This window comes from Numida meleagris, chromosome 1 (genome assembly GCF_002078875.1).
Source record: "Numida meleagris isolate 19003 breed g44 Domestic line chromosome 1, NumMel1.0, whole genome shotgun sequence".
Lineage (NCBI taxonomy): Eukaryota > Metazoa > Chordata > Aves > Galliformes > Numididae > Numida > Numida meleagris.
Genome location: NC_034409.1, coordinates 117,021,209 through 117,036,518, shown reverse-complemented (window position 1 = coordinate 117,036,518; position 15,310 = coordinate 117,021,209). Strand labels below are relative to the sequence as shown.

Below are 15,310 nucleotides of genomic sequence, written 5' to 3'. Positions count from 1 at the left end.
AAGCAGAGGTCTTCATTACCAAAACACCAAAAGATTGAGATTTGATTCAATAAATTTTGCTACTGGGAGGTGAGACTGAAGGTTTCAGGGCATTGTTAATCAGCTGTGATGTCCTTTGCCTATAAGTCACTTTTGATTCCAGCTCACTGTGGATTTATGAGTTACTCACGTACAATAACTGTTTTGTCATCAGCCTGTGACTTGAGTTTAGGAATATTTCTGCCTCTGCCTTCATAAATTCACTGCTGTGCTTTTGGATTAGATTTTCTCTCAGATGGGTCATCGTATGTATTGCATTTGCATTTTACCTATCCAGTATGAAGCACTGCTTTTTGAACAGTTTTGTAAACTTGAGTTCTTTGCAGCATGTTAAAAATAGTTTATTTGCAATTTAGCGCCACTTGATATGATTTCTAGCAAGGAAATAGTTGCTAAAATCTTGTAGCCACAGATTAATTAGAGAATGAATATATGAGAGGTTCAAAGTCCAGAAGTCAAGTTGAAATAATAGATAATTGGCAAAATATAAGACAAAAAACAGAATGATTTTGGAATAATCAGAGAGTTAGTGGTTAAAGGTATAGTAGCATTCCCTAAAACATCCCACATGACCTGACAAATCAGATTTCCCAAGCATGATTTTTTTTTGCAGTTATTCTTTGTTAGCAGTCCCTGAAGTCCAGCCAATACACAAGGCAATTCAAACAAACCTATGACATATTTTCATTAGTTTTTGCCTTTCTGAATAGGTTCACAACTTGGAGCGCAGTTCTTCCTTATCCCACTTTTTAGTAGATACCCTGTTGAGTGTATTTTCACCCTTAGATAGTTTATCTGATCCCTTAGCCTTGATAACTGGCTCCTTCAGAGCATTAATTCATGCCTCATCTCTTCTCTCCTGTGCCGATAAAGTTCTGCCTGGCTCAGCTTCAGCTCTTGTTCCAAAAATGCCTTGCAGATGCCCTGTGTGGACTCAGCTGGCTTCAAAACATTGCTGACAGTAATCTCTTCTTGTTTTGAGACCTAAACATAACAACAGGTCAATACTTGGCCTCACTGTAAACAAAGTAGTTACCTATTGTGAATGCAGTTCTGCTGTTGATTTACAGCAGGTTTCAAACATCCTGAGTTCCCAGAGGTCTTCTCTCATCATGCCTTTGTAACAAAGTTCTTGAAAACTCTGTTTAGCATAAGCATATATGAAAATAAAGCTACCTGTCATTAGCTCTTAATGGAGGCTAAACAATATGGCAAACAAGAAAGCATAATACTGTCATTGAGAATACATACCTATTAGGCACAAGTTAGTTAATAGTGATGGGTAGTGCAACAATATAATATAAATAGACTTAAATTTTTCTGCTTTTTCATTTTTCATTTCCAAAAATTTGGGGTCTTGACACACCAAGTCCAGAGAAACATGTATATGTAATTCATCAAAACTCTGGAAACAGAGTCAATGTGGTCAAGTTATTGAGTGTGAGAGGTCAGATAATAGGCAGCACCAGTTTTCTTCTATTTTTTTTCCAGATATCAGCTTTTCCACCTGCTGAAGGAAGTTCTGGTAACTAGAAATGTTGTAAGCTACTCTGCTGAAACTAGAGAAAGTTATCTTACAGTGACAGAGAGTGAAGTGTATGACTGTAAATAGTTCCTTAATGTCTAAACTTGCAGCTTCTGAAAAATTGGATCTGACTTGAGCTTTCAAAAAAAACCCAACAAATAAAGATATCTACCATTTTCCTTCCAAATCAGAATGAGCCCAGATTCAGGTAAAAGAGTTAGAGATTATTATTCCCATAACCTGGTTCTCACTTCCTGCTTTCCAAAATGATTAAGTGGAGAATCCCTGAAGAAATATTAAGAAACAAATAAATATCCGAGGGAGGATTTTAGGAGCCATCAATGTAGCACTAATTTCTATGTCTAATCCAGATCTTCAGAGAAGCTACAGTTAGGATCTTTTGTAGCAGAACTATATATTCTGTTACCATGAAAGACTCTCCATGATTATTTGAACATGCCTAGGTTTTGGACATGGGTGTCACCTTCTGTTGTTCACATGCACATATATGTTAGCTATTAGAGAAGCTCTTATATAGGTATTAGAGGAATAGTTTGATCCAAAAATCTTTGGGCTTCTTCCTCAGATTCCTGAAAAAAACAGTAGCCACAAATCAATAGTTTTTATAACCCTTTGTTACACATTTGTTTTCTACTTTTATTTTAGGTATCAACTAGAACAGAAATTTTCTGACTGTTACCACAGTATGAGTTCTATCAAATATCCATCTCTCTTGATAGCAGTTTCACTCCAAATCAATATTGATCAGTTTATTAAATTTCCTATTTGTCATGAAATAAATACATTAATTGAAACTTAAATTACATAACACTTTTATTTAAATAATTTTTTTATATACAGAGCTATCAAATTACTGCTAAGTAGTCCATAATAGTTATTCTCATTTTCAGGCTTCTGAATGTTTACAATTTGCTTTCAGTTTCACATATCTTCTGATCAAATATACAGGAGTCTTGGTACTAATCAAGAAGCTGAAAGTAGGCTTTGAGGACAAGAGAAAAACCTGAAAGTCTCATTTCTTGATTTCTTGAAAGCTTTATGTTATACATACTATAATGCTGGTGTGTTATTGGATGCCTACAGTTTTTGTTAACTATGCTTCTGTATGTGATTAGTTTCTTGCTAAAGCAACCAATAAAATTACAAGTTGATGGTGACCTCTTTTCTTAGTGTGAACCTCCACGTAGAATTTGTTGACTGCGTAGCTGCAATACCATGCTGTGATCATAAAAGCACAGAGAAGTGTATATACCCCAGGGCACATTGCTATTTACTCCTGTGCAGTTTTTTGGTGGGCTTTCAGAACTCTCTCAACCATTTTGAAGTGTGTGAAAGTAAATAGAACCCACATAGCAAGTTTAGTAATGATCGCTTGCAGCTGTTATGGCTTATGAGTGTACAAGGAAATCTCAAATGGCTGGTGGGATATGCAGCCAAGCCCTCAGAACAGGCAGACTGAAATACTATCTAGAGGAAGGTTAGCACCTTTGTCAAAACAAACAAACAAAAAACACAAGACAAAATAAACCACAGAAACTTAATAATAATCCCCATTATAGATAATGCTTTCTTTCTCTTGAAATAACATGCGCTTTTGAGGCTGCTGATAGCAAAAATAGGTATATAGATGTATGAATAAAATGTTTCTCTGATGTTCTGCATAGATGTGCTTTTGTAAGAGGGTATAGCTTAGGTATATTATTAAATCCAAGCTCAAACATCACATATTATAGCAGAAAATTATTGTATTCAAATAACAGAGGCACTGGGTACTCAAGGGAGCTTTCCATCAAGTGTCATCTTTCTTTGGGTAATGGAAAGTTTTGCTAATTGTATTTTGGGCAATGAAAAAACATGTCATTCAGAATTTGAATAAACAGTTGCAAATCTTTGGGAATGAAAATTTCCATTTGGGTTAAGATATTAATTTATTTCATCTTTTCAGTGGCAGTTTTGCTTTCATTTTATCTATTTTTCTTTCTTAAACTTTCTTTAATATGGAATGCTGTTTTCCATTTAATTTTACGTTTGCTTTCAGAATTAGTAGGAGAGATAAGTTCTTGGAAACAAGGACAGGATGTATATGAAAACAGTTGCTCAGAGCTCAGATTGTAGCAGAACCAAAATGTAGTGTACATGCTTAGAAATCTAGCCTTGTGGGTAGTGATTGAACATTATTGTCCAGTAAAATTGCTTTAGTACAATTGGATTTCTGGTTTTGGTGTGAATCCATATTTAGGATTTGCGGTATTAAAAAGAAGTATTTGTGTTATTTTTATACTTGTCACGTCACAGAACTAAGCTGCAGAGGGGGGAACATTATGATGGTCAATACTGGGACGGATCGCTTGAGTGTGGAGTCTGCCTGCTTGGAGGTGGTTGGATCTAGGCTGGAGATGACCCCGAAGAACATGATCTAGCATTGGCTCCAATTTCAAAATAAGCCTTACTCTGAGCAGGATGTAGAGCAAGAGCTCCTGAAGTCCCATACATCCTCCACTGTTTTGAGATTCCAAACGGCATTGAGAAAGTGGCCTTATTCATTATCTAATAACTGTGGGGAGGCTGCAGATAACATTTGATGATTTCCACAATAAACATTTTTAGATTTAATCTTACTTGCCATATTTTTGGAGTTGAATATCATGCCATATCATGAATGGTGTTGACTAATACATATTGCTTATAAACATTTTGGTTTAAAAAAAAAAACATTTCCCAGGGCAGCGATCACTGCCCCAAGCTGCCAGAATGCTAGCACCGTTTGTACAACACTCTCAGACATAGGGTTTGGATTTTGGGTGGTGCTGTGTGGAGCCAGGAGTTGGACTCGATAATCCTTGTGGGTCCCTTCCAACTCAGGATTTCCTTATGCTCTCATGAGTCATAACAAGAGAAAAATAAGCTTTGGTTTTTTTTGTATGGATTCATCGTAAGCTGTAGTAAGAAGTTTTAATGTTCAGACACTACAGTGTGGCCATTTCTTGGTTTCAGCATAAACATATGTGTCTATCTTAATATGCAATTAAAATTCAAAACAATTAAAAATGTGTTAAATTTTCAAAATGATTAATTACAGTATTCTTTTATTCACTGTAGTGATGTTGAATATCTGTGTTCAAATTTTTTAACAGAAAAGGCCATAAAATGTGTTAATATGCAGTGCTGCTTTTAATAAGCTAGAACCTTAAGGAACAATTTCCATCCTGTCTTATTTCTGAGGCAGTGGGTTTATTCATGGGATTGGATCAACTGGAGGGAAATACTTTCAGTTGAAGTCCAGTTTAAAGAAAAAATGGTTTCTATTTCAAAATACCAATCTGTGAAATTACTTCACTGTTGCAATTTACCATAATTCATAGTAATAATTTCAATAGGGCCAAGTGTTGGGTCCTGCATTTTGGTCACAACAACCCCAGGCAGCCCTACAGGCTTGGGGAGAAGTGGCTGCAAAGCTGCCTGATGGAAAGGGACCTTGGTATGCTGATAGACAGACGGCTGTGGCATCCTGGCTTGTGTCAGGAATGGTGTGGTAAGCAGCACTAGGGAAGTCATCTTGCCCCTGTACTCGGCATTGGTGAGGCCCCACCTCGAGTACTGTGTTCAGTTTTGGGCACCTCAATACAGAAAGGACATTGAGGTGCTGGAGCAGGTCCAAAGAAGGGCAACAAGGCTTGTGAAGGGCTTGGAGAATATGCCCTACTTGGAAAGACTAAAGGAACTGGGGCTGTTTAGTCTGGGGAAGAGGAGACTGAGGGGAGACCTCATTGCTCTCTTCAAATACCTGAAAGGTGATTGCAGTGAGAGCAGGGTTGGTCTCTTCTCACTGGTGACAGGTGACAGGACAAGGGGAAATGGCCTCAAGTTGCGCCAGGGGAGGTTTAGGTTGGATATCAGGAAAAGCTTCTTTACAGAAAGGGTTGTTAAGCACTGGAACAGGCTCCCCAGGGAGGTGCTTGAGTCACCATCCCTGAATGTGTTTAAAAACCGTGTGGATGTGGTGCTCAGGGACATGATTTAGCGGTGGGTTGTTAGGGTAGTATAGTTAGGTTGTGGTTGGACTTGATGATCTTGAAGGTCTTTTCCAACCTGAGCAATTCTGTGATTCTATGATAATTAAATATTAGACTCATTTCTGAGCAAAATATCTGAAGTCTCAAAGATCATAATGTAAATGCCTTTAGACTAAAAGCAACTAACTAAAGCACTTATGTCAGGAAGATCGTAATTAGACCATCTATTAGAAATGCATGAGCTGCGCAGCTTCACTATCATAGGAAACAGAAATATGTTCCTTTTTTATTAATAGAATCAGAAATAAGGGACTATTTTATATAGATTTTCAGTTGTTAATGGCAGATTAATTTGTGGCCTACGTTAGTATTCTTAACCATGTGGTTTTGTTTTACAGTCTTGTGAATGTCTTGCCTTTTTACAATCAAAGTTGGCATCTTTTTGGCCTAGAAGGCTATTGGATGAATGTGTTACCTGAAGATGACTTCAGTGTTTGCAGTGTTACGTTTCTTTTATGATAAGCATGTGGTTGAATATAAGCGCTGCGTTATAACTTCTTTTGTTTTGATTTTCTTCTAGACATTTCAGCAATCTTCTCTACAGCAGAAAAGTAAAAAGAAAAACAAAGGTAAAAAATAAATTTCTTTTCATGTGTTGATAGGAAGAGAATTGCAAACATCAGTGTTTATGTATTCTAATACCTTAGATCAACTAGAACTTTTTTGTTCCAGTGAAATGTATAATTCAGTTGAACGGAAATAATATTGAGTTCCTTGAACATCATATTGAGAAGCTATTCATCTGCTGTGGAAGTTTTATAGTAGCCTGTTACCTTATCACCATACATCTGCTACTATTTATTTTTTTGAATATTTACATTCTGGCCTCTTTGAGGAGAGGGCTGTTTTTGCAGCTGTATCCATACAGTGCCTTACTTCAGTTGTTGCTCATTACTTAAGCTGTCTGGTAATTATATCACAGAAAACTGTTTTCCTTTGATTTAGAAGTACAAAGGTCTCAGGAAATGTTCTGCTGCAAAAGGAGGTTCAAATGAGGTTTTTGAATCCCAATTAAGTATTTATCTAGCTTTATTTCACACAAATATTGAGCAATTAGCAGCCAGGTGTGAAATAGATTAATTTATTTGCTGTGTGCTTTAATCTGACATGAAATATTAATTTGTTGATAAATAACCATTTTGCTTATTTTAAATAGTTTGCCTTTCTTTTCTCAAAAACATTTTTTCTTTCTGTGGTGTTTTTTTTTTTTTGTCTCATTTTTAGAATATAAGCCCTGTAAGGTGCCGAACATTGTTCTGGTTTTGTTTATTTCTTTAAGTTTTTAAATCTTGCATAGACTTTGTGGTCCAAGTAAAAGAGTTGTAGTAATTTAGTAACAGAAAATGGAGGTTGAAATTTTTACTTAATGTTCTGAAGCAAATATGTAGTGTTTTATAGCTAACTTGTTGACTTAGTGGACAAGTTCAAATGCTTTCACATCAACGTGTCATTTTCAGCTCCTATTCCTGGTAAAAGCAAAAGACGGATCTCATGTAAAGATCTTGGCCGAGGAGACTGTGAAGGCTGGCTTTGGAAAAAGAAAGATGCCAAGAGTTATTTCTCCCAGAAATGGAAAAAATATTGGTTTGTCCTGAAAGATACATCTCTCTACTGGTATATCAATGAAGAGGTAAGCATGTATGCTTATCGTTTCATCATATAATCTATGTATTGCTAATGCCATGTTTTTGTGGAAAGCCAGTGCTTTGAGTGCTTGTCTGTGCGGATAGATAGCTTTATTCGCCCAAATAACTGCACTCAATATTAACTACCTGCCTAAATTACCATTAGGGTCTGGAGAGAATTAATCCTTCAGATTCACCCTTTACTACAAGAATTAAAAACACACTTTTCAGTGTCCTGCTCTCACCATTTTAGCATAAATTTATCTTCAAGCCATTGAAAGGGAAAAGGGAGTTTATTTAATGTTGTCATTCAAGTTTCGTCATGAGAACGTAAACTTTAACAATGTGCTGCCTAGCATTCCTTGTTTATATGTACTGGCGAGATCATCAAAAGCTCTGGCAATTACAGAAGATGCTTTTGTTTTTTCAGTTGTTTTCTCCAGTCATTCCTTCTCTGTAGCTTTTGTTATGATTTCAGTGCTCACATATACTGAACTTAAGAGCATCAGAGCAGCCCAACTGAATTGTTTATGGCTTTGATTGTGCAACGTTTTGCATTTGTACAGGATTATTTATATCAGCTTAAGCAGAAAAGCTTTTTGCCAGTCATGCAGAAAACCTTAATTTTGAACTCTACTAGTATCCTGAAATAAAACCATTGCCAACATGTGAGTACATTTGGGCTTGGACTGCCTTACTTGTTGTTTTAATCACTGCAAGCATTTATGCACCACATTTTTTAAATATCATGATCCAAACTTCTCCCTGAGTAGATTGAGTAGATAGAAAGCAAGTTGTTCCATGAACAGAGCCTGTTTTCCCACACATTCACTCCATTTGCGCCTTCATCTCACCTTTCTATCAGTAACCCTAACTCCCTACTTACCATCATCCCTCCCAAAGATACACTACAAGGTCTTCATCAGGGTAGAAATTCATAGGTACTAATACAATGACTAGCCACCAGCTAGACAAGGAGCTTGGGGAACCATTGAGCCGTGTGTAGCTTTCCTTTGGAGAGGGCAGTGGCCTGAGATCCTGTGTCTTCTTCCTGCCCTGGGTTTCCTTGACTTTCTCGGCCTCTGTTATTTTTAAGACCTCATCTTTCTCACCAACAGATTCAGAAGCTGGGAGGGTACAGGGAGGCCTCAGTAACAGATGGACAGACAAATTACCATGGTTCTGCCAGTTTTTTTCCATTGGAAGCCATGCAAAAAAGAAATAACAAGTTTATTATAAACAACTTCCTTTTCATTTTAAAATATGTTCTAATGAAGAGCATCTTACAGCTTTGTACCTCCCACAGAACAACTCCAGTTCTGATTTTATATGCAGATCGTTGACATTTTTTTTCTAAAAAAAAAAATAATCATGAAGATTGCACATGTAGCACATATACCTGTGAGGATTTTGAGAGAGAAGGATGTAATTCTCTGGAATTCCTTAAAATATAGTTGTGTTTTCTGCAGCTTCACTCTCATGATCCTGTGTTAATTTCTCAGGCAGAGTCGTCAACAGTCAAAGAAGAGAGTCTATGGTATTGATGTGTCAGTGGCTTGAAATAATTCTTTCAAATTGTGCAAAGACAAGGGAGATTGAATATCTGATAAAATAACCTATGTGCAAGTCTTTAGAGGGCAGAGGAAGAAGGTTAGATGTCTTCTCTGTATGTTGGAGGGAGATAACAAGTAGCTGAAGTGATGTTGTACATCCTAGGGTGATATTGTATAAAGATGGTAAATAACATTTATTTAAATTGTTGGTTTTTTTTTTCACTTTTTTCTCTGTTCCTTACAGTAGGCTGCTTTTCTCCTTACTAATTAGTTCATCCTCCCCTGAAATTAATTAATTACAATAACTTATTGCCTGCATATGTTTGGTCATTTTGTATATTTTCAAATGCTCATTCAACTGTAAAATTGTTTGAGAAAACTGGGTATTTAAAATGGTATTTTACACCAAGGGATCTTACGACTTTGGCAAAAGTCCCAGTGACTTCTACAGGAGGTTTGCCAGAGAAGAGCATACATTAGTATTTCTTATGTAAGAAGGAGGCAAATGAAAATATCCTTGTTTTCCATGTGGATTTTTTTTTTTTCTGACACCTTTACAACAGTATTATTTAGAACTATCTTTACAGGATGAAAAAGCAGAAGGATTCATCAGTCTACCTGAATTTAAAATTGACAGAGCCAGTGAATGCCGAAAGAAATAGTAAGTATGTTCAAAAATAATGCAATGATACAATAGGAGTAGTACAATACAATAGAAAAGTGAAACAAAGGAGAATGTTCTCTTTTAAAACAGTGATATAATGGGCTTCATTACAATGATCATTTAGTTATATCACAGAATGATCTCATACAGAACTGCTAAATTCAGTGTGGTTTGTGTGTGACCTCTTTCCTAAAGAAGAATGGACAGTTTGTGTTTTTTTCTATGTGAATTTTAGTAGTGGTAGTGGTGGTGTTTTTTTTAACTTTATTTTGAATGAAAAGTGACAATGCTGCTTACTTGCTTCTGCCTCACTATTATTATTATTATCCTAGTTTTCCTAGTTTACTTCTCCCCTCACCTCCCTTCTTCTTAGAAGGGAGAGTTGTTATTTTTGTTGTTTGAAACCTGGCCAAAAATCCATCTTTAATGCAACTCCAAATTAGACAGCACGATAGCAAACTCTACTGGCACATTATATTGGTCCTGAGGCAGAGTAAAACAAGTGAGCATCAGAATGGCTTGATTTAGAGTATGATCTAAAGCTTTAAAGTACCTTTTCTTCTCACCTATCTTTGTTTGCTGATCTTGTATCAGTTGGTCTGCATAGTTCTTCAGGGTGATCTCAGCTCTACATTATGATCTCATAGAACAGAATATAATAATTGCATTGAAATATCAGCTTGGGCTTACTGTGCTGTGTCCTTTGTCCTTGGACTACAATGCTAAAGTGCTTCATTTGTATGTTTTGTTGGGGCAGCAACATGAAGTCAACCTATTTCTCAGAAATGCATCCTGCTTAAATTGTTTTTTACTTGATTTGGTATCTGATGGATAGCAGAACATAAAATGTGGCTGTTAAATTTCCTTGCTTGGATGACAGATAAAGTAAAAAAAAAAAAAAAAAAGTCAGAATCCAGATGGCAGATGCGGTAGCAATTTTAAGAAGTTAGGTTTTGGGTCTCAGTATCTTGATGGTGTCTTTTTAAATTGAGCAGACATCACTGTACATCTGCTTTCACTTGCATAACATTGTGTCATGCTCTAATATGTAGGAGTCCCTTTTGTCTCATTTTTACATGCTACTTTCAATAGCAGTACCTTTCCTGGATTTCAACTTCATATACCTGGTTTTGGAAAAAAATATATGTATACATATATATGTATATATAAGTAAACGTGTGCATGTGTACATGCACATACAAACACATATTACAATCTGCAAGCATGATACACAGGAAGAGCATCGTTACCATTTTTCTAAAAAACAGAAGATTGGAGAGAGAATTGTGTTATATGTTTATATATGTACACTATATATGTATAATCCATTGTCTCTCGGAAAAATGTTTCTGATGTTTTTCATATATCATGCTTTCAGTTTTCCTTATTTTCTTGAGGAGTGTTATGCATTTTTTTCTTATTTTAGGAAAGACCTTCAGGCTATTCTCAAAAATGATTCTTCTGTGTTGTAAATTATTAATTACTGTCAGATGCATTTTCTAGATCTTTAAGAACTTCACCATAAATCTTTATGCAACATACTTACAAAATTCCTTTAGGTAATTCTCTCAGCCTAGTCATGTTGATTACTATGGTGGAAAGAAAAGATGAGATGTAATTGCCCATCGCTTAGAATGACCTCAAGAACACATTGTTGATTTATAAGAGCTTTTCAAAAGTAAATTGCATCACATTTTTCTGTTTGAAACTCAGTCATCAGAGCTAAAGGTAATGTCAAGGTCATTAGGATGTCATAAATTACCAGGACTGTGAGATTTTCTGTTGTATTGAATAAATTCTTCGGTCAATTTTCAGTCGAGGAAAAATTTGGTACCTTCAGTATATATCAGTAAAATTGCAAAATGCATAAAAGCATCACTGTAAGTGTACAGTCTCTATTTATACACCTATGAAAGAAGGTGTAGTTGCAGAGCACTTCAGTCAGTGAAATCTGCCACTATCTTAAATGTTAATGTCATAGAGTTATAGAATATCCTGAGTTGAGAGGGACTCACAGGAGTCAAGGATGCTGTATTTTTGTATCATGTCTGGGGGTGTCTAATAGCTCAGGAAATCTGGACTCATCTCATTGCTTGGTGACCACACTACTTTACATTAAAAGAAAAAACAAGTTGTACCATTACATTTTTATAATTCTGTTTTTCCTCTACAGTGCATTCAAAGCCTGCCATCCTAAGATCAAAAGTTTTTATTTTGCTGCTGAACATCTAGATGATATGAACAGGTAAGGAAGTTAAGCAAAATTCAAGGAACCATTCCTTGCACAAGGCATTTCCTTGAAGCTAGTGATAACAAATTAGAACTTGATAATAAATTGTTTAGCTAAGAAGGTTGTAGTTAAAAAAAAAAAAGTGCAGAGTGGCATTATTTCTGAGTGTCTGCATATGCTAAACATTCAATTCATGCAAAAAATTATCTTTTTTGAAGGAAAGATTTGGAGATTTTTGGAAACTAGGTTTTGTCTTTCTAAAAAGAAGCAAAAAAACAGCTTTTGAAAACAACTCTAAAGCACAGTTTAAGAATTCCGGGTTTCTGTAAGGCTGTTCTTAGCTGTGTGACACCTGCAAAGGTGGAATATCTCCAACTCTGCACCCCAAACTACCTCCACAGACATGTGATGCTTGCTCTGGGGATGCTTCTGTTCTCTGGCATTTAAGGGAGTGAGAAGTTGGAGAAGGATTTACAGCAGTCACTGATTTTTTTCTTCTGTCATTCATGAAATAGGATCTAGAGATAGCAAAGACTTAATTGTGCAGTCTGTCTCTACCAACATGAGTGTAACTTGCACATTGAAGTGGAATTTCAGTTTTATTGAAGTTAGCAAGGAAAATCTCATCAACTTCAAAAAATAAAACAAAAAAGAAAGTATTTAAGCCTTGCTTCTTTGCGTGTTGATCTTACCTGTAAGTATTTTAGGTCTATTTTTCAGAATGATTGAGACTTCAGCACAAAATAAACACAATTTCAATTACTTCATTTAAATGGCAAATTAAAAACATGGATCTCATGTCTATTCAAATATCTGAGAAGTCATTTCATTTATTTTCACAACATAAACTGAAATTAATTCATAATATGTATTTTTCATCATATGATAGGGCACAAAAAAGATCTATGGTTGCTACCTGATAATTTTTCTGTCTTAGATAATGTTTGTAGACATCTTAGCTGAGGTGCTTTTAAAACAGGAGAAAAATGAGATAAATCTCCATCCATAAAATTCATTAGTAAGTGCTGTGATCACAGTTTAATCTCTCCTGCATGTACTAGATTCAGCTACCTGGCCAGGCAGCTTCAGAGTACTGCCAGTTCTTTACTGATAATATATGACTGACAAAGGATGCCAGTACTCTCCCATGCTTGCTTTTATTTAGAAGTCACTGTCTGTTAATGTTTTCAAAAGTTCATGCATGACTAAAGCTCACTTCCAAAATCTCTCCTCAATTAGAAAACTTAAAACCTTTTTATTTGTTTGTAAAATTTTAGGCTTGCCTCTACTAGATAACTCTGTCAAGCTAGTCACTCAAAGTGAAGTTTGCTGCACAGTAAACAGAATAATGACGTGGTCTATTCAGCATATCCTGAACTAAAGCAGCAGATAAATCACTTCTGTCAGTAGGTCCTCTGTCTGTGTGACAGGTGACTTGTTTCTGAAAATAAGAATTTATATAGCTCTTCAGTAATCAAAAAGCAGCAGGAAATGCACATCAGTACATTAAAAATATATTGCACAGTCTATAACTTAAGAGCTAGGAGGTTTCCAACTTCCCAGCATGAGCTATCTTATATTGTTTTTTATCAGTGGTACTTACTATTTCATTTAGAATGAGCTAGACTAAATTTTGTTCCATGTTATACACATGTAAATTTCAAGTTACCCCATCAACCTCTATGGAATTACTTGAAATTCTAATGTCTGAACTGGCATCACCATTTAACATATATTTTTTTTATCTTCTTTGATTGATGTGTAAGAAAAAGTAGTTCACCTTCATAAACTCAGTACACAAATTTAATAAACTGAAAAAAATGCATTACAAAAAAAATAATCTTTCAAATGCAGAGGTAATGAAATACATTGCTTCCTATCTAAAAGCATGCTCTAACCTATCCGTAGTCAAATGCAGAATCAATATATTAAAAGGTAAAAAAAAGACTATTTTGAGCAATTTCTGTTCTGTTTCAGGTTTCCAAGATGCATTTCAATTATATAGCATGCAGTCATTTCAGTTCTGTTATATTGTGAGGCAGAATAAAAGAAAGAAGAAAACTGCTAAAACAGACTAACAGAAAGTTACAAATGGTTCAGTTCCTTCAACTTCTGAACAACATGATTTAGTTCAAAGAAAAAAAAAAGTATACAGGACATGAAAGGATATTGTGTGTGTGTGTATACTCACATTAAATTTGTATCTTAGTATTAGGTAACTTTGTCACTATTCAACTTTTATTACTGCTTTTATGCCACATTGTTACATTTGCAAGAAACCCAGGGAGCTGTGATCACTGAACTTTATTGTTGTGAAGTCCTTTCCTTTGCATGGCTACACCAGAAAAAGTGTTCTTTCTACCCACATAATGCGTTTAGTTTGGATGAGAGAAGGTTGGAATACTCTTGATGGGTGCAAAGTACAGTTTTGCTAGTGTAAGTGTATATTCATTGAAACACCTTCCTTGGAAATTCATTTTTATTCCAAGCAAATATTCTCCTATAGAAGGCAATTCACATATTTCTGCTTAATGACACTATACATAAACTTATTTTAATTTTCTGTGGTAACTACACCTGCTTCCTTTAAGTTGTCAGGTAGGCACAGAAATACGGTCAGTAACTTTGTGTGGAATGGTTGTATGTGATCTTCCTTGAACCTGTGGTAACTGGACTGTATTCTTTCTCTTTTTGTTCGAGGGCAAAGTATTGCAATTTGTAAGAAATTTCTTCCTCAATGTAACTATATGATCAAGACCAAAGATGACAAGTAGTCATCTTTATCATCATCTTTGATGACAAGTGGTCAGCTTGTAGTATCAGCACATGCCAGTGTCTCTAGGTGTATGAAGAGGACCTCTGAATTTTTTCCAGCAAGACTTACAGATCTCTTTATTCTGGTTACAATGCAGTTGATTACTTACAGACACTGTATGGTGCCCATACTTCCATATAGCTCGTTCATCCTAATCCTTGAGCTTTATGATTAAGGAGAATTTGACACCCTAAACTAAATTTGACTAAAAGCATTGCGTGTACCTGGAGTTTGAGATAAGAAACTACTATTCTGTGAGAATGCCAGTTCAGTACATTCTTCCTTACAAAAGTTACAGAGCTATAGAAATATTTTTATCTAGTTCTAGTGTGAGTCATGAAATTGTTTTAATTAAATACAGAGGAGAAATGTACATGTCCTATTCTTAAAAAGATTTAAAAAGAAAAAGAAAAAAGAAAACCTACATGACTGCTGCAAGTACCAGTGTTACTTACTGTAACTATTTTAACTATTATTGTCATAGCTAACAATAACATACTTCTCACAAGAAAGCTAAAGCTGCACTTGCAGTAAGGAAGGAATATTTTCTTGGCTTACTGCCCTTGAAAAAGTTACAGTGGTTATTAAGACACAGCACAATGTAGGGCCGGGAGTTTTAAATCTTTCCTTGACCAAGGGTTTTGCAGAGGTTTTTGCAGTTTTAATATTTATATGAAGGAGTTCTTGTATAACTGTACACTTGATACTTTTGTCCCCTATGTTCTGTAAAGCAGGTATTTTTCACTCTTCTTTTGTTCTTCCAGA

At 35.5% G+C, this 15,310-nt stretch overlaps 1 protein-coding gene across 9 annotated transcripts in view; it reads left to right on the top strand.

Annotated features, from left to right (window-relative positions):
* CNKSR2 (connector enhancer of kinase suppressor of Ras 2) overlaps window positions 1-15,310 on the top strand; it is a 232,243-nt gene that overhangs the window by 141,915 nt on the left and 75,018 nt on the right. For all 9 annotated transcript variants that reach the window (XR_002442319.1, XR_002442320.1, XR_002442318.1 and 6 more), the window contains 4 exons: window positions 6,179-6,227; window positions 7,116-7,288; window positions 9,424-9,497; window positions 11,674-11,745. Coding sequence is in view for 6 of the 9 variants with exons in the window: in XM_021408951.1 (XP_021264626.1) it covers window positions 6,179-6,227; window positions 7,116-7,288; window positions 9,424-9,497; window positions 11,674-11,745 (368 nt within the window). In the remaining 3 variants the exon portion in view is untranslated. The remainder of the gene's footprint in view (window positions 1-6,178; window positions 6,228-7,115; window positions 7,289-9,423; window positions 9,498-11,673; window positions 11,746-15,310) is intronic.